Source organism: Macaca fascicularis, chromosome 16 (genome assembly GCF_037993035.2).
Source record: "Macaca fascicularis isolate 582-1 chromosome 16, T2T-MFA8v1.1".
In the NCBI taxonomy this organism is placed as follows: domain Eukaryota; kingdom Metazoa; phylum Chordata; class Mammalia; order Primates; family Cercopithecidae; genus Macaca; species Macaca fascicularis.
The window spans coordinates 87,845,927-87,870,700 of NC_088390.1; the positions used below are offsets into that span (position 1 = coordinate 87,845,927).

General features: G+C 64.4%; 1 protein-coding gene across 4 annotated transcripts in view; it reads left to right on the plus strand.

Annotated features, from left to right (window-relative positions):
- The window catches only part of BAHCC1 (BAH domain and coiled-coil containing 1), a 72,035-nt gene that overhangs the window by 28,702 nt on the left and 18,559 nt on the right, over positions 1 to 24,774 (plus strand). For all 4 annotated transcript variants that reach the window (XM_065532140.2, XM_065532144.2, XM_065532143.2 and 1 more), the window contains exons 3-11: positions 2,881 to 3,060; positions 14,168 to 14,290; positions 17,750 to 19,483; positions 19,727 to 19,835; positions 20,375 to 20,562; positions 20,663 to 20,821; positions 21,016 to 21,179; positions 21,355 to 21,682; positions 23,308 to 24,120. In XM_065532140.2, the coding sequence (XP_065388212.1) occupies positions 2,881 to 3,060; positions 14,168 to 14,290; positions 17,750 to 19,483; positions 19,727 to 19,835; positions 20,375 to 20,562; positions 20,663 to 20,821; positions 21,016 to 21,179; positions 21,355 to 21,682; positions 23,308 to 24,120 (3,798 nt within the window). The remainder of the gene's footprint in view (positions 1 to 2,880; positions 3,061 to 14,167; positions 14,291 to 17,749; positions 19,484 to 19,726; positions 19,836 to 20,374; positions 20,563 to 20,662; positions 20,822 to 21,015; positions 21,180 to 21,354; positions 21,683 to 23,307; positions 24,121 to 24,774) is intronic.

Below are 24,774 nucleotides of genomic sequence, written 5' to 3' on the forward strand. Positions count from 1 at the left end.
AGCCAGCACTTCCCTTCCCAACCCAGAGTCCCCTCCCTGGCCGCCGGGCCTGTGGTCTGGCCCTGGCCCATGGCAGTCCCAGCCCTGTGGTCCGGGAAGCCCCTGGCTCGCAGGCACCTTCGCCCCCTGCCCTGGGCCTGGACCTGGGCCTGCTCCACAGTCCCTTGGGCCGGCTCTTCCTCTCCACCCGCCCACCCGCCGCAGAGGCCAGCTCACACCCCACGTCCCCCACCAGCACTCACAGACCCTCCTCTGCTGCCACGACCGGGAGAGGCCCCTTGAGTCCACGTGGCTGCGTTCACACACGAGAGGGGAAGGGGCCTTGGGGGCCCTGGGCTGGGAACTGGCTCAGCACAGCAGGACCCTGCCAGGGCCCTGCAGGGCAGCCCCCGCCGCCCCCCTGGCCCCGCTGCCTCTGCTGAGTCACCTCATGTCTGGGAAGTTCCCAGGGCCAAGCCAGGCTGGATGAGGCATCAGAAATTCACAAATTCCCCCTGCCTCCCGGGCAGGGGAATGGCTGTCCTGACTCACCTCGGGCTGGGCCCCTGCAGACCCCCACTGTCCCCACACTCAGCCTCATACCCCTCTTTCCCGAGGGGGCAGTGCCCCCGCCCTGGGTTCCTGGGATGGTCCCAGGCCAGGCTTGCCGCCCGTGGAATGGAGATGACAAGGTGCCAGGGTGCCTGGCTGGGGTGGGGGCTGCTCAGTGACAGCCTCAGACCACCCACGGAGCAGCAGGGCCACCGTGTGCAGAAATCTGTGTGTGCCGTCCTCCGTGTGCAGGAGCTGGTAGTCATGGCAACCCTGGGAGGCTCCCTCGGGCTGGCCTTGGCCACTGGACTTGGGCAGAGGGGGGCACGGCCAATGGGCCACAAGTGAGCATGCAGGCGGGTCAATGGGCCGGGAGGGCTGGGCTGGACAGGGCCTGGGGTCCTGGGGGCTCAGCATTTCCCACACTCAGGCTGCCAGAGGAAGTGCAGGGTATCCTGGCAGTACCCAGGAAGGAGCCTCTCGCTGCCTCCACCTGACCCAGAGGTGAGCGCCATTCGCAGCTCTGTGCCAGCCCAGTTGGGGCCCAGCCCTAGGAACCCTGAAGGGATTTTAGAAGCAGATCTGTCCCCAGTGCTGCCCTTCCTTCCTCTGTCCCCCACCCTCGGTCTTCCAGCTGGCTCAGTTTCTCTCTCCGCTCACCTGGGACTGGGGCATTCCTCTGTCTGACAAGTCAGTTTATTGGGTCTGGGTAGAGGGATGAAGACCCCACTCAGGAGAGAGAACAGCTCCTCCCAGTGCTGCCTGGAGGGGCCGAGACTGCGGGGCCCGTGGAGCTGACACGTGGCCTATGGCTGGGGCCCCGCTGACCCTGGTGCTTCATGTGTCACCTTGGCCTTTTTAGCAAGTTCGCCAGTGTCTAAGGGGCCTTGGAGCTGCCCACCACTGTGGGCTGGGAGAGTCGGGGTGCTCTCCCTGTGAAGAGGAGGCCTATCCACAGGCCATGAAAGTTGATTTGGCACAGTACCCAGCACCTGGGTGGTAGTGGTGGTGACGATGATGGTGGTAGTGAGTGATGTGGTTATTGATGGTGATTGGTTATTGATGGCGATATGGTTGTTGGTGGTGGTAATTGGTTGGTGATGGTGATGGTGATGTGGTTGTCATTGAATGTGGTTGGTGATGGTGGTGGATGATGTGGTTGGTTGTGCTGGTGGTGGGTGATGCGGTTGGTGGTAATGGTAGTGGTAATGTGTTTGGGGGCATGGTGGTGGAGGTGATGTGGTTGGTGATGATGATGTGGTTAGTGGTAATGTGGTTGGTGGTAACGTGGTTGGTGTTGTGATGGTGATGCGGTTGGGGTGGTGGTGATGATGTGGTTGGTGGTAGTGGGTGAGGTGGTAGTGATGTGGTTGGGGGTGATAGTGGTAGGTGATGTGGCTGCTGGTGGTGGTGGTGATGTGGTTGGTGATGATTATGTGGTTAGTGGTAATGTGGTTGGTGGTAACGTGGTTGGTGTTGTGGTGATGGTGATGCGGTTGGGGTGGTGGTGATGATGTGGTTGGTGGTGGTGGGTGAGGTGGTAGTGATGTGGTTGGGGGTGATAGTGGTGGATGATGTGGTTGGGGGTGATAGTGGTGGGTGATGTGGTTGGGGGTGATAGTGGTAGGTGATGTGGCTGGTGGTGGTGATGTGGTTGGTGATGATTATGTGGTTAGTGGTAATGTGGTTGGTGGTAACGTGGTTGGTGTTGTGGTGATGGTGATGCGGTTGGGGTGGTGGTGATGATGTGGTTGGTGGTGGTGGGTGAGGTGGTAGTGATGTGGTTGGGGGTGATAGTGGTAGGTGATGTGGCTGCTGGTGGTGGTGGTGATGTGGTTGGTGATGATTATGTGGTTAGTGGTAATGTGGTTGGTGGTAACGTGGTTGGTGTTGTGGTGATGGTGATGCGGTTGGGGTGGTGGTGATGATGTGGTTGGTGGTGGTGGGTGAGGTGGTAGTGATGTGGTTGGGGGTGATAGTGGTGGATGATGTGGTTGGGGGTGATAGTGGTGGGTGATGTGGTTGGGGGTGATAGTGGTGGGTGATGTGGCTGGTGGTGGTGATGTGGTTGTAACAAAGATGACATTCTTGGGTTTTGCACCAGCAGGAGGGTGTCAGTACCGGGACACCTGAGGCACCAAAAGACTCAGGACTCTGAGTATGGCTGTCAAAGGCCTATGTGGGTAGCCTTTCCCATCATCGGTTTCTTGGATATTGAAAGACAAAGACTCCAGGGGCGATGGGGGCCTGAGGGTCCCCCATGGAGAAGGGCTGGGCTGTTGCCCCTGCCCTGCCTCAGGCCACACCCTGGGAGCTGCCCCCAGACTCACTCTTGCCCTGTGTCCACAGCCAGCAGCCGCCTGATGGGAAGTTCTCCGGCCTCCTCTTTCATGGGCAGTTTCCTCTCCAGCAGCCTGGGCTCGGCAGCCTCCACGCACCCCAGCGGCCCCAGCTCCTCCCCCTCTGAGCAGGCCTACCGTGGCTCCCACCCCGCCACCTCCCAGATCTGGTTCTCCCACTCCCACGAAGGTAAGTTGGCAGACTGGGCTCTTGGCGACGCCCTGGTGGCCAAGAGACTGACCCTGGTGCCCGGGCCAGGGGCAGGTGAGGGGCTCCCACGAGGGCAGCGGGAACCTGGCCGGTGGACGTTGACAAGCAGGCTCTGGTGAGGCTGCCTCCCTGCCGAGGAAGCCCCGGGGGAAGTGGTGATTGGTTGGAAACAAGGGCGGCCTGTTCGGCAGTGGTCCTGACCAGATGTGTGCTCCAGATGGGCAGCAAGGGGGAACGGGGGAGCCAGGAGGGGCTCTGGGGAGCTGAGAAAATGTGGAGTACAGCTGGGCCGGCCGGGCTGGGCTCACCCTCACAGTGGCCGCGCCCCACTTCCCCAGATGCTAGGAGGTGGGCTCCGGATCTGCCAGCCGGGAGGGGAGGGGGCGGGGAGAGCTGTCAGTGCACACAGGCTGCCACCGTGGGGCCTGGCCCAGGACAAAGAGTTCCTCCCAGGCCACCTGCCTCCCCATGGGACACAGCCCTGGGCACACAGTAGGCACCTCACGAATACTGGCTACTCTCAGGCTGCCTGGCCAGCAGGAGGCCCCTGGAGGCCCCCCTGGCCTTTCCCTGGCAGGGCACCCCTGCCCGGATCCCCTTGCTTGCTCAGACCCCTTGCCCTGCAGCCTAGGCGGCGGCCCTGGGCCCCCATGTCCCTGGGCCCACAGTTGCTGGTATTCCCTCGGCTACCCCAACCCTGCAGTGTGGGAAGGGTTAAGCTCCCCCCGCCCCCTGCGGCTGGCACGCAGAGAGGTAATTGCAGTTGGCAGCGGGCACACAGGGCTCTCTGCTCCTGGCACCCGGCACTGCCGTAACTCAATGACTGCTGAGCGGCGGGCGTCGTGTTTACAGAGCGCTGCGGACCCACACACCACGCCACCGCCCCGTTCCAGGCAGGGAGATTAGCACCCGGCACTGCTGGAAGCAGAGAAACCTCTCTTTGTGCAACAAGAAAGGGGCTGTTTTCCAAGCAGAACAGGTGACGAGTGAGGGGCAGTTGCTGAAATAATCTGGGCTTTGGGCGCAGGGCGCACATGTTGGGCAGGCGACAAGGAACAGCCTCTTCCTGGGTGCAGGGGAGGCCGCTACCTTGGGATGCCGTGGGCAGCATGGGGTCCTCGGTCCAGACTCCCCTGCCCAGACTCCCCTGCCCCTTCCTCCCACCCCTGCACTCCTAGCGGCCTCCTGGAGGGGAGACCAGGCTGGCCATGGCTCCTGGGCTGGCTGTGGGGGCCCCGCCTTCCTGGCTCATACCCCCCACCCCGCCTCAGCCTTCTGTGTCTGTGGGCAAACGCCCCCGCCAGCCACAGCATCTGGCTCCCAGGATGTCTTCGGGAGGGAGGAGGGTGGCCTGGCATGGGGGGAGCAGGAAGGCGACGCCTGCGGCAGCCGTGGTAAACCCCCCCCCAACAGACGCAACGGCCGCTGCCTGGCCCTGGCCCAGCCACAGGTGCACAGATCCACCTAGGACCGCTGACTTGGTTTCCCCTCCTGGCAGTGGTGGCCCCTAGTCAGGGCCCAGAAGCGGCACGAACCCATCCCCAGTGTTCTCTGCACCAGGAGAGAGCTCCTATTCCACTCCCTCTGCCCACGCTGGGGGACCCCAGCAGCAAGGAGGGCCGTTTGTGGGTAGCACCACCTGCCTTGGAGCCCCCGTCCCGCCCCTCTGGGGGCTGCTCAGAGGGTGGGTGTGCGGTGGCCCACAGGCAGACAGCACCCACAACGGCCTCTAGACACTCACTTCCCCTAGTGCCAACGGCTGCCTGGGCGGAGCTGACCACATCCCACCCCGGGGACCCCACCACCTCTCAGCCCCTCACGTGGGGCCCAGCATCAGCGGGTTCCATCTGCTCCCGAGCCCCTGGGAGTCCCCCTGGCTGGGTGGGAGACCAGTGTCCTGCCACAAGGGTCAACATGAGCCCCTGGCATCTGGGTTTCTGAGCCCCTTCTGTCTGCGTCCCAGGGAAGTAGCTCCTCCAGGCAGGGGTGGCCTGAGCAGGAGGAGAGGACTGTACCCACAGTGGCCCTGGCTGTGTCACACCGAGGAGGTTCACCTGTCTAGCCTGCTGGGCACCTGGCACCCTGGCTGGGCGAGATGCATCTCCCGCCATCCGTGTCAGGTTGGGGCGGGCATGTGTGCGGGACAGTGGACTGGGTGGACCAGCACAGGTGGAGGCAGGACAAGAGAACGCGGGACGTAGCCTCTGAGCCGCCCGCCTGGGCCCCAGAACGCAGGGCCCACCCGGGGCTGAGGATGGGTGTGGGTACCCCCCGAGGGTGGCAGAGCCTCCAAGGCCACACACCTGTGAGGCCTGTGCTCCGGCTTGCTGTCCCCTGCGCTGCCTTCAGTTCAGTTGCCCCACCCCCCGGGATCCCCTCCCCTCCCTGCAGGGGTTCCCTGCCACGCAGCCGTGCTCCCCGACAGACCACATGGAGCTGCCGCACTGTGAGCTGAGCGGCAGAGGCCAGGGCGGGCGGGCCAGGGTGAGAGGCTGGCTGGCTGCCCGGGCAGCATGCCTGGCTGCTAGTTTGACAGGGTGCCAGCTGGCTCCCCGTGCGCAGGGCCTGTTTCTCTGCCGTGTGTGTTCATGGGGGAAGGGGAGCGAGGTGGGCGGGGGGCACGCGACTCGGCTGGAGGGTGGGGGCCAGCAGGCACAGCGGGCTGCCTGGGCGGTCGGCCTCGCCCACGTATCCTTCCAGTGGCCCAGGATGGGCAGGAGGCAAGTGCCCCGCCAGGCCAGCTTGCCACTCCCTCCCCAGCCCAGGGCTTTCGTTGAGGGCAGGGAGGCCAGGATGGGGCAAGCCAGCAGAAACCCAGGTTGGGGTAGCCCCAGGAACCCCCCGACGCCAGGCAGGGCCTCCTCTCTCCCCATCTGCAGGGCAGCCCCTGGAGCGGTCCAGGGCTTCCTGCTTCCCTGGGGGAGCAGCCGGGGGTGCAGCAGAGGCAGCCTGGAGCTGGAGGAACCGCCTGAAACATCTGGCCGGTTCAGCTCCCCCAAGCCCGCAGCTCACACGAGGCTTGGGCTCCCGCCAGCGGTGGGCCTCCCTGGGGCTTTGGGTGGGGTGGGCAGCGGAACTGGCCAGGAGCAGAGGTGAGCTTCTGTCGGCCAGCCTGTCCTGGGTGGGTGAGAGCGGGGGTGGAGGCACGCACAGCTGGTCCTATTGTCGGCAGGCCTGGTCCCCTCCCTCCCCACCGCGCCCCCCAGCTGCCGGGCCAGGACCACCCACAGGGCCAATGAAAGAGGATTCTGTTCCTGGGGGGCTCAGCTGGGAAGGGTGGGGGCAGGGGCTGCTGAGCCGCCCACTGAGGCCACTCGTGGTCTCTTGTGCCACCTGGGGGGAGCCATGGCGGGGACAGGCACACACATGCGCTGGCTGTCCGCCTGGCCAGCCTCTTGGTCAGAACCACGCCCCCCCCAGCGGCCACCTCTCACTGGGCCTGGCCAGCTCCCAGGGGTCCGGGGCTACGCATGTGGAGTGCTCCCTGCCGACAGAGCCCTGCAGCTTCCTACGTCCTGCTGGCTGCACCCCTGTCCCCTTCATCCCCTCTGAGGTCTCAGGATTCGCTGGTGCTGCTGGGAGTGAGCAGGAGCTGGGACCACATCTGTTTGAGGGACAGAGATCCCACCAGCCTCCACCCACCCTGAGTGCCCTCAGAAGTGCTGCAGCCCCAGCTCCATCCTTCCTGTGATGCCTGCCCGGGACCCGCCACTTCCTCCCAGATCTCTCAGCAATTCCTTCCTCTCCCGGCCTCGGTTTCCTCAGTGGCTAAAACAGCCTCTTGACCTGTCCTCCACAGGCCCACTGACCACCCCAGCACTGACGTTTCTACCTGGGCTCACTCCAGGCCCCCCACATCTATGCGGGGGAGGGGGAGCACTTGCTCTGCCCGGACCTGCTGTCCCCTCCCATGTGCGAGGGAGAGTTGGGCCAGTGAGGACAAGCTGGCTCCCCTGGGATGCAAGGGACAGCATGGGGGTCCCGGTGTGGGGATGGAGGGGACAGCGTGGGGATCCCAGCGTGGGGATGGGAGGACAGGGTGGGGATCCCGGCGTTGGGGTAGAAGGGCTCTGCCAGACTGGCTACCTCTGGCCAGCTTCTTGCAGCCAGAGGGCGGCCGCCCCGTCCAGGTCTGTGACCCTCCTCCAGCCAGCTTCTTGCAGCCAGAGGGCGGCTGCGATCATCCAAGCCTGTGATCCCCGCTCCGGAGGCATCCTGTGGCTTTCTGGAGCCAGCCCTCCCAGACCCTCGGCCCCTCACCATGGTCTGCCCTGGCAAGCTGCCCTGCTCTCCTGTCCCCACTAGAGTCTACCCTCAGGCCCTGGCAGTTCCCGAACCCCAGCCCGCTAAGACTTTATGAGTGTCACGTTCACGGCCTGGCTGAGTGGTGCCAGTCACTGTTGAGGGCAGGGGTTTCATCTCATGGCCATGGTGACCAGCACCTAGGTCCTCACCTGGCAGAGGGCTGTGTGGAGGTGGCTGGGGGAGACACAGGCCTGGGGAAGCCAGGGTAGGGGCATCCCAGGTGGTAGAACCTGAGCCCCAGGGAGGTTGGGGAGAGGTCCAACCCTAGTTTGGATAAAGGGCCTGGTGCCTGCAGCTGCAGGGTTCCCAGGGCCAGCCCAGGCTCGAGGTTGGGCAGGATGACACTTCTGTCATGAGCCTGGCCCTGGGACGGCACCTGCCTCCCTCTGGCCACACCGCACAGCACAGTGGTGCTTGCGCCCATTTTACAGGTGAGGAAACTGAGGCTGAGGACTGTGTGTGACTGAGAGCCTGTCCCCTCACCCTCTCCCCGCCCTCTGACCTGCCGTGCTTTGGAGTGGGTGCCCCCTCCGCTCTCCAAGAGCTCCTGCTCTCCAAGAGCCAGGGACTTGGCCAGGGACTTGGGCTAGAGGCTGCTCTGGGACCTAGGAGGCTGCACCCAAGGCCCTGCCCACACCCAGGCACCGCAGGACAGGGCGGGACGGTGGCGGATGCGGCATGGGCCCCGCCATGTGCAGAGCAGGTGGGCAGCGCAGGGGTCTTCACAGACCCAGAGCTGCCTTAGCCTGGAGTTCACACGCCGAGCCTCAGTTTCTCCATCTGCCACACCAGTGAGAACAGCTGTCCAGACCCCATGTGATGCAGGCACAGAGAGCAACTTCCCTCCCGTGTCCGGAGGCGGCTGTCCACTGCTGGGGCCAGTGGCCTTGGTCACTGGGGGTGGGTTGCGACCTTCCTGGGCTGACATCCCTGGACCTGACCGGTGGGGGTGCAGCCCCTCCCGGCAGGTGCACTGTCCACTGTGTGCCTGTGTGTCGGGCTGGCTGGTGTTGTGTCTGTGGCCCGGGGGCTGTGACCTGTGTGTCAAGGATGCTGCCTGGAGAACGTGAGGAAGGTCCCAGTGGGCAGGCGGGAGGGAGTTCCCTGGCAGCCAGAGCTGCTGTCCAGGGTGCCAGCGAAGGCTGTGGGGGTCGTGAGGTTGCTTCTAGCTCCACACTCTGAGGATTGTCCATTACCTCCCGTGGTTTGAGGATGGCCCCAGCCTCGGACCCACGCTCCCTCCCATCCCCGGGCCCACCCTACCCCCAATCCCTGGGCCACCATCCCCCAACATCCCCAGGAAGGCTGTGCTCCTCCCTGTGGAGTTGGTGCCTGGATCCTGGGCAGGCTGCTCGCTGCGTTTGTTCTAGAGGCTCCCATGGGAACCTGGCACCTGCCCCCGCTCTTAGCCTAGCAACAGACGGAGCTGGCCCGGCCTGCCCCTGAGGCAGTTGTGGGTCACCACTTGGGCCAGTTCCCTGCAGGCCTGTGGATGGGGAAGGGGCTGAGCTTCCCCAGCCTCAGGGGCCCCCAGGGATTGGGCAGTCCAGCTCCAAGAAGGAATCTCCTGCCATGCCTCCCACCAACCACTCATGTCCCGGGAGCTGCACTTTGAAACACAGCCTGGACGCCCAGGGGTCTGCCCGCCTGGGGTGAAGGGCCTGTGTGTAGGAGCAGCGTGTTTGGCAGAGAGCAGACAGGACTAGGGAAGGGGCCGCTGGAAGGTTGTAGGCCCTTCCAGCCCTAGAGTGGGAGTGAGAACTGCCTGCAGCTGCAGTCATCACTACGGCCCCTCCTGTGCCCAGGGCAGGCGTCCTCAGCCCACCGAGGCCCCCGTGTGCCCAGGGCAGACGTCATCAGTCGACTACAGCGCTTTGTGTGCCGCATGCAGACAGGGTTTCAGAATCCGTGTCAGCCCAGCACTTGGGGACTGGCAGTCATCAGATAGACCCGTGCACTGCACCTGAAACCCACTGACACCTGAGTGAAGGGGGTGTCCCCTGAAAAGCCAGCGCCGAGTTGCGGCTGGTGGAGGCCAGGCTGAGCCTCATGCATGTGGCTGCATCTCATGCATGTGGCTGCATCTCATGCATGTGGCTGCATCTCATGCATGTGGCTGCATGGCAGGGAGGCAGGGATATCCTACGTGACGGGGGATGTATGGGGTCACAAGAAGAGCAGGGACCACTTGCCGGGCCAGGGGTCTCCCAGGACTCCCCTGGGGTCACTGTGGGAGGAGTAACAGGGGATTTGGCAGACTTGGCAGGAGATGGAGGAGGGTTGTCTGCTGCTGAGTCCGGAGGATGGGCCCTTACTGGACGGTGGGCATTTGATACAGTCCCCAGAGCCTCCCACGTTCCCCCAGGGCCTCCCAGGCTGGCTGCCCATGTGCAGATTTCAGGCCTGGGGCCACGCCCAGTTGGCTGCGTGACCCACTGCCCGCCGGTCCAGGTGCGTGTGGGAGCCGAAGTGGTACCACAGTGGGAGACAGGTCGAGGCTCAGCCGTGGGAGGCCGGCGTGGCGGACGCAGGTGCCCAGTCCTTCCCCCAGGGAGGAGGCACTGCTGTTTGTCAGGATGGTGGGGTGTCCGCTGCAGAAGGTTTTGTCCTCAGAGGCGTGGGGGCTGGGGCAGGGTGCTTGAGGCACGCTTCAGCACCCCCAGAAGTTTGCTAAGCCTAAGCTCCGTGGCCCCAAGTGGGGCTCCCTGGATGACCCTGCAGTGGGAAGTCCCCTGACCCTCCCCGGGTGATCTCAGTCTTTCTGCTGGCTGGCGTTCTCCCTCCTAGACCTGGCCATGAAGACACCCCAAGTCCAGCATCCTGAGAGACCCAGGAGCAGCCCCCCGTCTTCCACTGCAGGGATGTTCCCTGGGGGGTGGGGTGTGGCCACGTCTCCAGTCTAGCAAGAGGAGGAAGGCGCAGGGCTGGCCTGGAGAGGGCAGGGCCTCGACGCGCTGGGCTGCTGGGAAAATGTGTCAGAATGCAGGAGGGATGAGGGAAATGAGGTGCCTAGAGTGGGGGTGCCCGGCAGGCAGCCAGGGCTGGTGTGAGCAGAGACACTGGGCCAGGCCCTGTGTGCCGTGGGTGGGGGCTGCTTCTCCCTCCCCAGGGGTGAGAAGCCTCCAGGCTTCCCTTCTCCAGGTGGGCAGGAGGAGAGGAAGGGTCCCCTCACCCCTGGCTGCCTCCAGCCCCCATTTCTTGGCACTGTGCCCTCCCATTCTTCCGTCCTTCAGCCCTGCCCAGGGGCAGCCTTGACCCCCCCCCCCGACTGCCCACTGTCTCTCCTGCCCACACCACAGGCCTCCTACCTGCAACCCTTGACCTCCCCAGACATGGTGAGCTCAGGCCTGGGGGAGGCTGGGAGGGGTTTGGGGATGTGGCCATTGTGCCCCCCGCCAAGCCCATGCGTGGCCTCCTGGCTTTACTCACCCATCAGGTGCTTGTGACCTTGAGCCTCTGTCTCCTGCAGTCCATCCCATCACGGGACTGAGTTTGGAGGCTCTTGCCCGCCACAGTAGGAGGGGCAGGATGTGGGGACCTCGGTGCAACCCCCACTGCGCACAGGGTTCTTCCCCACACTCTGCCAGGCTCTGAGGGCACCAGCAGCCTGAGTCCTGCCTGCCTCTCTGGGAGGTTCGTTTAGCCCAGGGCTTGCCCTTGTCTGCTGGGGTGATCATGAAAGCTCCCATCTCAAAGGGGTGTGGGAAGGGGAGGTTCTGGGGCCCTGGCGTTCTAGCAGGAACTTGCAGTTGAGGACCTCTGGCTCTGGTCTCATGTGCCCCGAGGCCCTGCTGGCTGAGCCCTCTTGGTCTCTGGCCCTGGAGTGTCTCCTCCATGCCATCTGGGGCCTCTGCGGTCCCCCTGGAGCCCTCCCCAGGACCACCACCCCTACTCCTCAGTGGCAGCCCCTCCCAGGACGCCGGTGTGTCCCCGGCCCAGCCACAGCAGCCCTGCCTTCTGGCTTCTGGTCTCAAAACAGCTGCTCAGATTCATGAAAATCATTTTTTTATTTTCTTTTTCAGTTTTGAGAGTACAGTCTTGTTGGGAAAAAGAAAGGGGCTTTCTGTCGCTGGGCCAGAAGGACCTCTTCCGTTCCTCTCTCTGCCCCCTGCCCAAAGAGGACCTCACCCTGCCGGCTGGGCCTCTCCGGCACCCCAGCCCCTCCCTGTCTGCTCCCTGCCCCTGCATCCCATCTCCCCATTCCCTCCTCCTCCCCGCTCCCTAACTTCCCCTCTGGGGCCTCAGAGGTGGGGACTGAGCAGGCAAGGATGGGGGCACCAGCCAGGCCTTTGGTCTTAGGGCCCTGACTAATGCTGCCCTGCTCCCCAGCCCAGGGGCCACCAGTCAAGGCCCAGCAGCTGAGGGACAAGCATAGCTGCCCACCCTCAGCTGCCCGCAGAGGGGACCAGCGGGAAGGAGCCCACTGCTCGGCCAGCTGAGTGCTGCTCCCCCCTGAGAGTGGATGGACTTGGGGACAGGGGCTCCGTGCCTGGGAAACAGAGTCTGGGAAGGAGGAATTTACAGACTTCTGTTTACCAAAACGAGGCCTCGTAAAACATTTAACAGCAGCCAGTTAAAGGGGGACAGCTGCGGAGGTTTAGCCAGTGCCCCCCAAGGCCCTGCCCCTTGCCCTGCCACTCCCCTACCCCCGCCCCAGTTCGTTCCCACCCAGTCCCTCTCAGCTTTGGTCAAGTCTTCCTGGGGCAGAGTTCAGTCTGTTCAGTCTGGTAAACAGCTGCTCCAGAGGCAGCTCCCACACAGACCAGGCCAGTCGGCCAGGCTCGAGCCTCAGCCCCGTGTCCCCAGCTGGAGGGCAGCTGCAGGGCCGCACCAGGGCCGGGGCGCCTTCCCCAGGTCCCCAGACTTGGCCTGGGATGTGTGGCCTCACAGGGAGATGGGACTTCGCCCTGTCAAGCAGGCTTCCGTGTCTCAGGACTTCCCAGAGCCTTCCCTGTGCTCATGCCCTGCACAAGACTCCAGATGGGGTGGGTGTGGGGTGCGTGCTTGGAGCTGGTGACCCAGAGCTTGGGTTTCCTGGAGCATCTCCTGGGGCTCAAGCTCCACAGATTTCCCTGGGATCCATTGAGCCAGAGAAGATCGAACGCTAGCTGGGTGGTGCCTGCCACTGCCGGGGGTCCCAGTGGGATTAGGGTGTGGGGTGCACGAGTTGGACTCGGGGGCCCATTTACCAGGAAAGATTCCGAGCAGGAGTTTTAGAAGGTGAGGCCATGGCCGGGCGCAGTGGCTCACGCCTGTAATCCCAGCACTTTGGGAGGCCGAGGCAGGCGGATCACAAGGTCAGGAGATCCAGACCATGGTGAAACCTCGTCTCTACTAAAAATACAAAAAAAAAAAAAACTAGCCGGGCGCGGTGGTGGGCATCTGTAGTCCCAGCTACTCAGGAGGCTGAGGCAGGAGAATGGCGTAACCCTGGGAGGCAGAGCTTGCAGTGAGCCGAGATCGCGCCACTGCCCTCCAGCCAGGGGGACAGAGCGAGACTCCGTCTCAAAAAAAAAAAAAAAAAAAAAAAGGTGAGGCCCCCGCCATCCTGCCCTGCCCAGCTGCGTTCGTTCTGGTTCATTCTGGCTCATTCTGGCAGGTTGAAGCTGTAGGTTGCTGCCTCAAATGTCTTCTCCTCAGGCCTATAGAGGGCTGCCAGACCCCCAACCACAGCCAGCCCCTCGGCCCTCATGTTCAGGCAGCTGCTGTGGCGGGCCGGCCAGCACCAGCACCACCGGGACTGCACGCGGGGCTGGGGATGGGGCTGGGCAGGTCTGAGTCTGAGAACTCTGCCTGTGGCCCAGGTTCCTGCTGGGGAACCAGAAGCCACACTCCTTGTGACTGGTGTCTCTGGTGTCCAGCAGACATGCTCTCTGCAGCACTTGGGCTGGGTTCTGGTGCCTGCAGGCCTCCCAGGCCGTGCTCAGCCCTGTCCTGACCTGCCAGCTGTGCTTCACCCCTTGGGTGGGGGCAAGTGTGCCCCACACAACCAGAGCTGTCCCAAGGCCCAGGGCCAGCCGTGTGGGTGACTGGGAGTGGCTGGCTTTCCTGTATTGGGCAGAGGCAGGTCGCTCAGAAATGTGGCTGCCTTGAGGGACAGACAGACTCGTTAGCCTAGAGAGGGGGCTGTCTGGCATGACTCGGAGTCACCACCTGGGGTTTGGGGGCTGGGGCCTGTGCAGGGAACTCTTTGCCCCCATCCCCTCCCCACCCTGTGCAGACCTCAGAGCTGGAAGAGGCCTGGCCATGGTGGGAACTCGGCGTTGGATGGACACACCTGTGACCTCCAGCCAGGGTCGGGGGAGGCTGGCCACACCCCAGCAGCGCTGGTCCCTGGCCTGGGCTGTCCACTGGGCCCTGGGGCCTGCCTTGGGGAGGCCAAGTCCGGGCCTGGCTGTCCTTTGGCCAGGACCTTGGTACCGTGTCTGTCCACCGTGCCCCCTCCTCCCACAAAACTTCCCTGGAGTCCCTTTTCTTGCCCAGCCTGGGAGCTTCTGTGATCCTGAGTGCTGCTGGGAGGGAAGAGAGGCCCCCTCGTCCGTCCTCCCCTCTCCCCAGCCCATCAGCAATTCAATTTGTGCCGCACCGGCGGGACGGCATTAGTCGAGTCAGAGTTAATATGATGTATTGACGGGTTGATTTCCCCCCGGCGGCGGCGTGCTGGGCTCTGCGGGGCATCGCTCCTGGGCTGCCTGCCGGCTTCTTGCCTCCCTGGGGTCAGGGCGAGTGTGGGCCGGGGGCTAGGAGTTGCCTCTGCAGCTGGGTCTCCTTGCTTCTCTAGCTCCGGGGTACCCCAGATTTTCGGGGAGTCTGGCATCCACCTTCCTACCCGTGAGCCACTTGGATCACCATGGAAACAGCAACGTTCTCTATGGGCAGCACCGTTTCTATGGAACCCAAAAAGGCAAGTGCAGCATGGGGCCGGCGTGGGGAGCAGGCGGGGAGGGGGCGCAGGAGCTTCTGGGTCACCAGGGAAAGGCCAGCCTAGGTGAGCCCTCCCACAGGTGTCATCGAGGTCAGGGTGGGGGCTAGAGGAGAGGGTGGGTCTGCCCCTCAGGATTTAAACCCAGGGGCCCAGGACCACCCCCAGGCGCAGGTTCAGTTCCCAGATCACGCTGTCTCAAGACCTCTCGCTGCTCAGGTGGGAGCAGCTGAGCTAGTGCCCACCTTCCTTATCACCCTAGTCCCACCAGCTTCCTCAGGATCTGGCCTTGCCCTGCAGCCCCCAACAGCTCCCGGATCCTGGGGTGGCTCAGGAGGAGGACACATCCGGTGGGGGCTGGAGGAAGCCCACAGAAGCCTGCACTTCCCGGCCTACACACTCAGTGGTCTGGGCTAGAGCTGGGCTGCAGGAGCCCCGCCCCCAGCCCCCAGCCCCGTGTCCCGGTGGACAGAAGGGCGAGCTGGGCTGCAGGAGGCCCAGCCCCCAGCCCCGTGTCCCGGAGGACAGAAGGGCTGCTTACCCTACTGGCAGCAGGCATCCCCAAAGAAGGGATGCAGAGTTTGAGTCTTTGCTGAGAAATCAGAATCGGTGGGGCCTTGGGGAAGAGGAATCGCAGGCCCAGCAGAGCCAAGTCCCGGTGCCAGGGAGTCCCCCCCGGAGTCCCTGAGACGGCCTGGCTGGAGGTGGGATGGGTGTGGGTCCTTATCTCCAAGTTGGTAGGGTGACATCTCATTTGCATTTTAAAAAGTTCCCCTTGGGGTGACACCAGGAGGCTGGAGCAGGAAGCCGAAGGTTAGTTACTGGCCTACAATGAGAAGCAATACAGGTGTGGGGTCCCACAGGGGCCGGCATCAGTGATATCTAGGAGGGGGGTTGGGGGCAGGGAGGGATAGAGGGGTCTAGGTGACCCTCAGTTTCCGGCCTGGGCTATGGGAGGGCGCACCTGGGAGGAGCAGTTGGATGGCGGGGTGAGTTCTGCCTCAGTGCAGAGGGGCTGGGACGTCTCCCCAGGAGGATCTGAGAGGTGTCTGGACACATGGGGTGCGGTCAGTGCGGAGAGGTGGACTGGGAGGTTGTCCTGGCTGTGGAGAGGGACACCCAGGCTGTGGGGGGTGAGAAGGGAGGTGGGGACAAATGGCTTCCGCACAGCCCCTGGGAGCCCAGGAGCCCTGGCGTTTAGGGCTGGAGCTCTGGGTCGGGGCAGAGGAAAGGCCCAGAAAGCCCCTGCAGGGCCTGAGAGGCAGACTAGACACCCTGCAGGGAACAGAGTGGGGGACCCCAGTGAGCCTGTGGTCATGATGACCCCAACTCTGAGTGAGCTGAGGGGTGGGGACCTGAGGCCAGTCTGCCCACCCTCGCTTGGCTGCCCGTCAGCCCCTTCTCCCCACCTCACACTCACTCCAGGACCTCTGTGTGGCCTGCACCTCCGCACCTGCAGGAGCCCGAGATTTGCTAAAGCTCGGGAGGGCTTTGGCCTTGCCCGTGCCAGCCAGCTGCAGGGGAGCAGGCATGGGGGCCAGGAACTCACCACCAGCCCCACCCAGGGGATTCAGCTCTCACCCAGGACAGGCACCCAAACCCGTCTCCTCACCCTATACCCCAGCTCCTGTGGCTGCAGGCTGAGGGGCTCTGCTGCCCAGAGGACAGCCCCGCAGGCCCCGTTCCCCCAGACCCACGTCAGCCCCTGCGCGTGCAGTTATTTTGACAGTGTTTGTCAAGGGCGGGCAGGTGGCTGGTCCCAGCCCCAGAAACCCAACCCCTCCACCAGCACAGGGGACTCCCTCCGGGCAGTGGCCAGCCAGGCCTCTCGGCTTTCATAATATTGTGGTGCAGCTACGTCCAAGAACAGTATTTGGTTTTGGAAATAGAGCTAATTAGGTTTCGCTGGGGCTAGCCCCTTCCCGCTCCCCTTCCCCCTTGTTTCTAATTAGCAGGAAATTGACAAGGAATTTACATGCCTGAGGACAATTTTACAAGTTCCAAATGTTTCTTTTGTTTCCCCCCTTGTCTGCTCCCTCCCTTCTTGGCACCACCCTGCTGCCCACCCATCCAGCTGGGCGTGGAGAGGGACAGCCCCCCGCCCAGGGTCCCCAGAGGCGGTGACCTGGCCCCCTCTGTGGGGTGATGGGTACCCCCAGGGCAGCCAGGAGTGTGGAGAGCTTGGGGCAGACCCTAGCCGGGAAGAGCGGGCCCAGGCCGAGGGCCCAGGCTGGGCAACTGTTTCAGGGACCGGCAGAGGGAGCCCCCAGACACCCACCAACCACCAGGCAGGGCGAGCATAGCTGCTGCTCTCTGCCCCCGGAGCCACTGGCCTTTCTCCATTTCAACCCATTACCTTAGCCCCACCAGACTGAGACACCCAGACGAGAGGCCGAGGGGCTGGGAGCTCCCAGGGGGTCCAGCAGGTGGGTGAGCCCCTCCTCCGTGACCGCCTGTCCTTCCTCGCCTCTTCTGCGGGGGCGCCAGGAGCTGCGCCTGCCACCTGTCCCTGGTTTCCAAGGTCCTGGTGCCTGTTTGTAAAGACCCAGTGGGGATGCCCTGTAACACTCACTGCCTGCCCCGCGTCCCCCAAAAATCCCTACTGGCACTGGGCCAGGTAGGGGAGAGACGGGCCTTGGGTTTGCATCTCCCATCTCTGAGGTGTGGGGGCCGAACATGGGGGCTGAGGGTGAGTGTTTCACGGGGACAGAACTTCAGTACGGAGAGGTGAGAGGTTCTGGCCATGAATGCTTGTGACGGCTGCACGGCAGGGGGAATGTGCCCAGTGCCCCTGAACTGTGCACCAAAAATGGGAAATTTTATGTTATCCATATTTCACTACAATTTTATAAAAACAAAAGCAAAAAATGACCGGGCACGGTGGCTCACGCCTATAATCCCAACACTGTGGGAGGCCGAGGCGGGTGATCACTTGAGCTCAGGAGACCAGCCTGGGCAACATGGTGAAACCTTGTCTCTAAAATAAAATAAAATAAAATAATAGGCCGGGCGTGGTGGCTCCCACCTGTAATCCCAGCACTTTGGGAGGCCAAGGTGGGCGAATCACGAGGTCAGGAGATTGAGACCATCCTGGCTAACACGGTGAAATCCCATCTCTACGAAAAATACAAAAAATTAGCTGGGCGTAGTGGCGGGCGCCTGTAGTCCCAGCTGCTCGGGAGGCTGAGGCAGGAGAATGGCGTGAACCCGGGAGGTGGAACTTGCAGTGAGCGGAGATCGCGCCACCGCACTCCAGCCTGGGTGACAGAGGACAGGGTGAGACTCCATCTCAAAAAAAAAAAAGCGAAAACCTTCCCTAGGCTGTAACCTGGGGTCAGTGCCAGCTGGTGTCCGGGAGGCACATGGAGCACCTCTCTCAGGGAGTCTTCCTCCAGCCTCACCCCTAAGGCCTCCCATCGACCTTGGCTCTTTCCCACACAGATAACTTCTACCTGCGCAACCTACCGCCCCAGCCCACGCTGCTGCCGGCCAACCACAACTTCCCCAGCGTGGCCCGGGCCGCCCCTGCTCACCCCATGGGCTCCTGCAGCCGGGATCGAGACCGGGGCGAGGCTGGCTCCCTGCAGAAGGGCCCCAAGGACTTCGACCGCTTCCTCGTGGGCAAAGAGCTGGCCAGAGAGAAGGCGGGCAAGGCAGCTGAGGGCAAGGAGCGGCCGGCGGCAGAGGAGGACGGTGGCAAGGAGCGGCACAAGCTGGTGCTGCCCGTGCCGGCTGATGGGCACTGCAGGGAGGGTGGCCCTGTACCCCGAGGAGCCTGTGAGGGCCGCTCCAAGCACCTCACCTCCTGCCTCCTCAACACCAAGGTGCTCAATGGCGAGATGGGCAGGGCCGCGCTAGCCAGCTGTGCGGGGGGCGTGCTGGGGCGGCCTGGCGCGGGGGTGGCAACCTCTGGGCGCTGTGCGAAGGAGGCAGCAGGCCCCCCGGAGCCCGGGCCAGCCTTCAGCGAGTGCCTGGAGCGGCGGCAGATGCTACACCACACCGCGTCCTATGCCGGGCCGCCCCCGCCCCTCAGCACGGCCGCTGGCTCCTTCCCCTGCCTGCAGCTGCACGGGGGCCCTGACGGGCTCTGCCCGCTGCAGGACAAAGTCCCCCGGGACCTAAAGGCCAGCGGGCCCACCTTCGTGCCTTCTGTGGGACACCTGGCCGACAAGGGCCGCCCCTTCCAGGCCACTGAGGCCTGCGCTGTGGCAGGGGAGGGCAAGGACCGGCACCTGGAGGGAACCATGGCCCCTGACCACGCTGCAGCCTATGGAGTCTCCTATGCCCACCTGAAGGCTGAGAGCAAGGGCGAGCGGCGGCCTGGGGGCTTTGAGGCGGCCCTCAACCCCCGGCTAAAGGGCCTAGACTATCTCGGCAGCGCAGGCCCTGAGGCCTCCTTCCCTGGACTCCCTAAAGGTAGTCTGGACAAAAGCGGCTACTTCGAGTTGCCCACCTCTTCACAGGACTGTGCCCGGCCTGGTCACCAGGACCCGCTGGGCGGGAAGGCCCCCCAGGCCTGCTGCACTTTAGATAAGACTGCTGGCAAGGAAGCCCCGGCCGGCCCCCCGGGGGCACAGAAGGTGGCCCGGATCCGGCACCAGCAGCACTTGGTGGCCCCTGAGGTGGAACAGGGGGGCATTGGGGCTGAGGCCAAGCGCAAGTCCCTGGAGCTGGCATCCCTGGGCTACAGCGGGCCCCACCTGCCCCCATGGGGTGTCCAGGCAGGCCCGGGCACCGCCATGGCCATCAGCGAGGAGCGCAAGGCTGGCGCCTACCTGGACCCCTTTGGCAGCGGCCTGCAGCAGGCGGCCCTTCTGCCCCAGGAACTGCCTGCACCACCGGACGAGGTCTCGGCCATGAAGAACCTGCTCAAGTACAGCAGCCAGGCCCTAGCGGCGGGCCAGAAGGCACCTTTGGTGGGCCTGGGCGGCCTCAAGGCCAGCTGCGTCCAGCAGGAAGCGAAGTTCCTGTCCTCTAAGGCCCCAGGCCAGTCGGAGAGGCCGGACTGTGCCCGCAGCCGGGAGCACGACACCATGCACGGTGACGGGGAGGTTCGGCAGCCCCCTGTGGGCATCGCAGTGGCCTTGGCCCGGCAGAAGGACACGGCGAGCCGGTCTGAGGCAGCCTACGGCACCAACACCGCGCGGCAGGGCCGGGCCGCCCCCGCTTTCAAAGGTACAGGCCCTGCGCAGAGAGGGAGGCAGGCCGGGCCAGTCTAGGATGCCCAGCTGGCCCTGCCCTGCGCCCCCGCTCCCCAGCTCCCACACCTGCCCTTGGCAGACCCTCCGATGCCCCAGGACCAGGGGATCCTCCTCAGGGCATCAGGCCCCCCAGCTCGAAGCGGGGTCACTGCTTGCCTTAGCCGGTGGCTCCCTGGCCACCCAACCCTCTCCTTTCTGCTGTCTCGACCCTGTGCAGCTGGCGGTGGGCCCCGTTCCACACACGCGCTGGACCTGGAGGCCGAGGAGGAGAGGACCCGGCTATGTGATGACCGCCTGGGGCTCGCCGGCCGCGAGCTGCTGCTGCAGTGAGAGCTGGGCCTGTGGCCCTGGGGAGTGGGGCTGGGCCTGGGCTTGGGGCTCCCCACTCAGAGCCACGTGGAGGAAGAGGGTGGTCATGGCTGGGGCAGCAGATTCTATGGCTGGCTGTGGGTGGGTTTCTACCCACCCCTAGAGCCTTTCTGGGGTCTCACCCTGGGTTGGGGGTCTCAGCTAACCCCCTGCAACAGTCAGGTTGCCCACTCTCAGGGGCCAGGAGAGGGCCCCCAGTCAGCCCTGCAGAGCACTGAGGCTGGAGCCTGGGGTTTTCCCTGAGCCTCCAGGTCCCATTCTCTCTCCCAGGTTGATGGCAGGGGGTGGGATGGGGAGCTGGGCGTTGGCGCTGGTGGCAGGGCTGAGCCCCGGGTCTTACAGAGACAGCAAAGGGCCGGGGGTGGGATGGGGAGCCGGGCGTTGGCGCTGGTGGCAGGGCTGAGCCCCGGGTCTTACAGGGACAGCAAAGGGCCGGGGGTGGGATGGGGAGCCGGGCGTTGGCGCTGGTGGCAGGGCTGAGCCCCGGGTCTTACAGGGACAGCAAAGACCGCGTAGAGTTCGCCCGGATCCACCCACCGAGCAGCTGCCCTGGGGACCTGGCCCCCCACCTCATGATGCAGAGCAGCCAGCTGGGTGGGGACCCAGCCCCCCACACCCACCCGCATCCCCCCTGGCTGGCCCGCACCCGCAGCCCCTCCCTGTGGATGGGGGGCCACTCCTACGGTCAGTGATCCCAGGGCGGGGGCTGGCCTGGGGCTGATGGGGGATTCCCTCCTGGTCCCTGAGAGTGGGAGGCCTGACCACTGTGCCCTCTGCCTCCCAGGCCTGGGGCACCCTGCCCTGCACCAGAACCTGCCCCCCGGCTTCCCCGCCTCTGTGGCTGGCCCCGTGCCCTCTGTCTTCCCCCTTCCCCAGGACGCCCCCACTCAGCTGGTCATCCTGCCCTCAGAGCCCACACCCCACAGCGCCCCCCACGCACTTGGTAAGGGCCCCTGGTCCAGGCTGCCACACTCGGGGGGCTGTTGGAAGGAGGGGCAGCTGGGGGTGGGCTGGCCAGGGCTCAGGAGGGAGCAGTGGGCTTGGTGGGCTAAGGAAAGGGTGACGGGGACTCGGGGAAGCAGCCCCGGAGCTGTCCCCTCCCCGGCCAGGCTGACCCCTCCTGGGCTCTGCCCGCAGCGGATGTCATGGACCAGGCCTCGCTGTGGCCCCCCATGTATGGGGGCCGGGGCCCTGCCTCTCACATGCAGCACCCCGGCCAGCTCCCCGTGTACTCGAGGCCACAGCTCCTCCGGCAGCAGGAGCTCTATGCTTTGCAGCAGCAGAGGGCCGCCCAGTTCCAGGTACCGCCCCCAGCCACGCCTGCCTGGGCCAGGCACTTCTCCCCCTCCCTGCCTGGCCGGGCCTGGCTCCGGGAGACCCCTGAACGCCTGCCCTCCGGCAGGATGAACCCAAGCAGGGGACCCTATGGGGTCGGGGGAGCCTGAGCCTGCCTGAACTTCCCCCCATCCCTGACAGCGGAAGCCCGAAGACCAGCACCTGGATCTGGAGGAACCCGCCCAGGAGAAGGCCCCGAAGTCCACTCACAAGCCAGTTGCCTTAACCCCCACGGCCCCAGGCGCCCCCTCACCCGCTGCAGGCCCCACCAAGCTGCCACCCTGCTGCCACCCGCCTGCCCCAAAGCCCCCTGCCAGCTGCCCCACCCCACCACCTCGGCCCAGCGCCCCGTGCACTTTAAATGTCTGCCCTGCCAGCAGCCCCGGGCCTGGCTCCCGGGTGCCCAGCGCCGAGGAAAAGACTGGGGAGGGTCCGCAGTCCACGGCTGACATCGTCACGTCCGAACCAGGTGAGAGCAGCCGCCTGGCCTGGCCCGCTGTGCTCCGCTCCAAGCCCTCCCGCCCCTGCCTGGCAGGGCTGAATTCGGGCTGCCTGCAGGGCTGCTCCACACCGGCCCAGGCCCAGGGCAGCGTGGCTGTTCCCTTCCTTTCTCTTCCCTCTTCCCAACCCTCCCAATGGGCATGGGAGAAGCACACAGCGGCCCAGCCACCTCCTTCCTGGCCCTGGGCTGACAAAGGCACGATGAAGACGGTCCCACTGGCCGTCATGGGGACGCTCCAGCAATGAAGGCAGGGCCTGCTGGTGGTGGTGCTGGCAGCCTGGGGGGCACCGGGCGTGGGACGTGACCAGGCTGCCATTCAGGGTCTCAGCAAAGCTGGGTGAGGGAGGGGCAGTGAGGCGGGGTGCCTGGGTTGGGGGGTCTCGGACCTGGCCTCGGCCCCTGCCACCCGCCCATCCACTCCCCGCCAGCCTGTTTGATTCTGTCTGAATGGGGCTGAGTTCACACTGGAAACCGTGTGGCGAACATAAAACCCGTCCTAGTTTCACGGTCAGGAGACGGAGCCAGCCGAGGCTTTCAGTTTTTCTCCCTTCGTTTTTTTTTTTTCCTGCAGTTAATGGGACGTGATGCCTCTGACGTGCTGCCGGCTCGTTCTGGTTCAGGGAAAACCCTGATTCAAGCATCACGTTTTACAAATTTCCCCTTTTCTGGTTGCCCACGGCACACCATGCCAGAGATGGCTCCTGAGGCCACCCTAGCCCAGGCGGCCAGGGTTGTTGGGGGAGCATTAGAGCCACTCAGTGGGGGAATGAGGGCCTGGCGTCAGGCTGCTCACACTTTTTTTTTCTTCTTTATTTTATTTTATTATTATTTTTTTTTGAGGCGGAGTCTCGCTCTGTCGCCCGGGCTGGAGTGCAGTGGCGCGATCTCGGCTCACTGCAAGCTCCGCCTCCCGGGTTCACGCCATTCTCCTGCCTCAGCCTCCCGAGTAGCTGGGACTACAGGCGCCCACAACCGCGCCCGGCTAATTTTTTGTATTTTTAGTAGAGACGGGGTTTCACCGTGGTCTCGATCTCCTGACCTTGTGATCCGCCCGCCTCGGCCTCCCAAAGTGCTGGGATTACAGGCGTGAGCCACCGTGCCCGGCCTTCTTCTTTATTTTTTTGAGACAAGGTGTCCCCCTCTGTCCCCCAGGCTGGAGTGTGGTGGCACGAACATGGTTCACTGCAGCCTCGGCCTCCTGGGCTCAAGCCATCCTCCCACCTCAGCCTCCCGTGTAGCTTGGACCACGGGCATGCACCACCACGCCCAGCTAATTGTTCTTTTATTTTTTTGTAGTGGTGCGTGCACTCTGTTGCCCAGGCTGGTCTTGAACTCCTGGCCTTAATGATCCTCCCTCCTCAGCCTTCCAAAGTATTGGGATTACAGGCGTGAGCCACTGTGCCCGGCCAGGCTGCCCCCTTAATTAACGTTAACACTTTCGCCGCCACCAGTCTTGCAGACCTGCAGCTAGCCCGGGACACTTCCGCATGGGCTTGGGTCTGAGGGTTCGAGGTCGCTGTCCTCCGTCCTATTGCAGGACACCCCCTCACCACCACTCCCAGCTCCCTGCTGACCTGTCCCCTCCTTTGCAGACCTGCCTCCCGGATACCTGCGCCCCGTGGCTGGCCTGGGCTTCTCCCTACCCTCAGACGTGCACTCTTCTAACCTCGAGGACCCTGAAACTATGCAAACCGCCACCCTGGGGGCCCAGCCTGAGCCCACAAGGACATTCCTGCCTGGGGAGCCACCTCCCTGCAGCCCCAGGAGCCTGGAGGAGCCCGGGCTGCTCTCAGGGGCCAGGGAGGCCACCCAGGACCTTGCCGCCACCCCCCACCCTGCCGAGCGGGGACCCCAGGGGAAGGCAGCGGACCCCAGCCCACTTGAGGGGCTACAAGAACTGCAATGTGGGGCCCTCCTCGAGGCAGGGGGCCCCGAGGCCACCGGCCAGGCTCATTCTACTCAGGGAGAGGCACGAGAAGAGAGGAGCAGGGAGGAGGGGGAGCAGGAGCCCTCATCAGGGGCCTCCCCGCAAGTCCTACAGCAGCAAGCAGGGAGCCCGGGTGCCCTTGAGGACGAGGGAGAGCAGCCGACCGCTGAGGAGGACGAGCTGGAGGAAGATGAGCTGGGGCAGCAGAGTATGGAGGACTCAGAGGAGGACTGTGGGGGAGCTCCCAACAACAGCCACCCACCCAGGGCGCTACCAGGCCTGGATGCTTTGGTGGCCGCCACCATCGACCTGGGGGACCTGCCCAGCGACAGCCCACCAGACCCTCAGCCCCCAGCAGCCTCTGGACCCCCCAGCACAGCCCCCCTGCCCCATAGCTCAGGGACTCATGGAATCGCTCTGCTCAGCGAGCTGGCCGACCTGGCAATCCAGCGGCAGAGGAGTGAGAGGGCTGTGCCAGGTAAGCCCGGTGGTTGCCGCCACCCCCCAAAGCCCTAGCGGTGGGACCCGCAGGCCTGGCTCAGGGTCACCTGGCCAGATGGCAGCCTTGGGCCCCGCTCAGTTGTCCCCAGAGTGTGGTGGGTCCCCTGGAGAGTGTCCACCTCCCCTTGCCGACCCTCATCCGTGGAAGTCCGAGGCAAGTGTGCCATTTCCGAATCCCCCTGTCCCAGGTGGGGTCCTGGGAGCAGGACTCACCCACATGATGGTTTCAAAGGAAGGGCCTCTCGGGCAGCACCTCCTATTGAAAGTGGCTGAACAGGGGCCCGTGTCCTGGCAAGGGGAGAGGAGAGCCTGCCTCCTGCTCTGCCAGGCCTCCACCACCTCAGGCTCCGTGGCTGCTGCCCTGGCCTGGGGGGTCCAGTTCAGGAACTGGCGGCTCCCCACTCAGGCCCAGGGGAGGAAGCAGGAGGGTGGGGCTCTTGCTGCAGGGAGGCCTGTGGGACCGGGAGCTCCTGGGCTCTTCCAGCCACCCAGAGGCCCCAAGGACAGCCGGACAACAGTGGGCGGAGCCAGATCACCTAAGGGCCAGGTCTCTGCTTAACCCACCCCAGCCCTTGGTCTGGGCACTCCCTGCGGTCTAGCGCTCCTGGGAAAGCCCCTGCTTCCTGCCGTC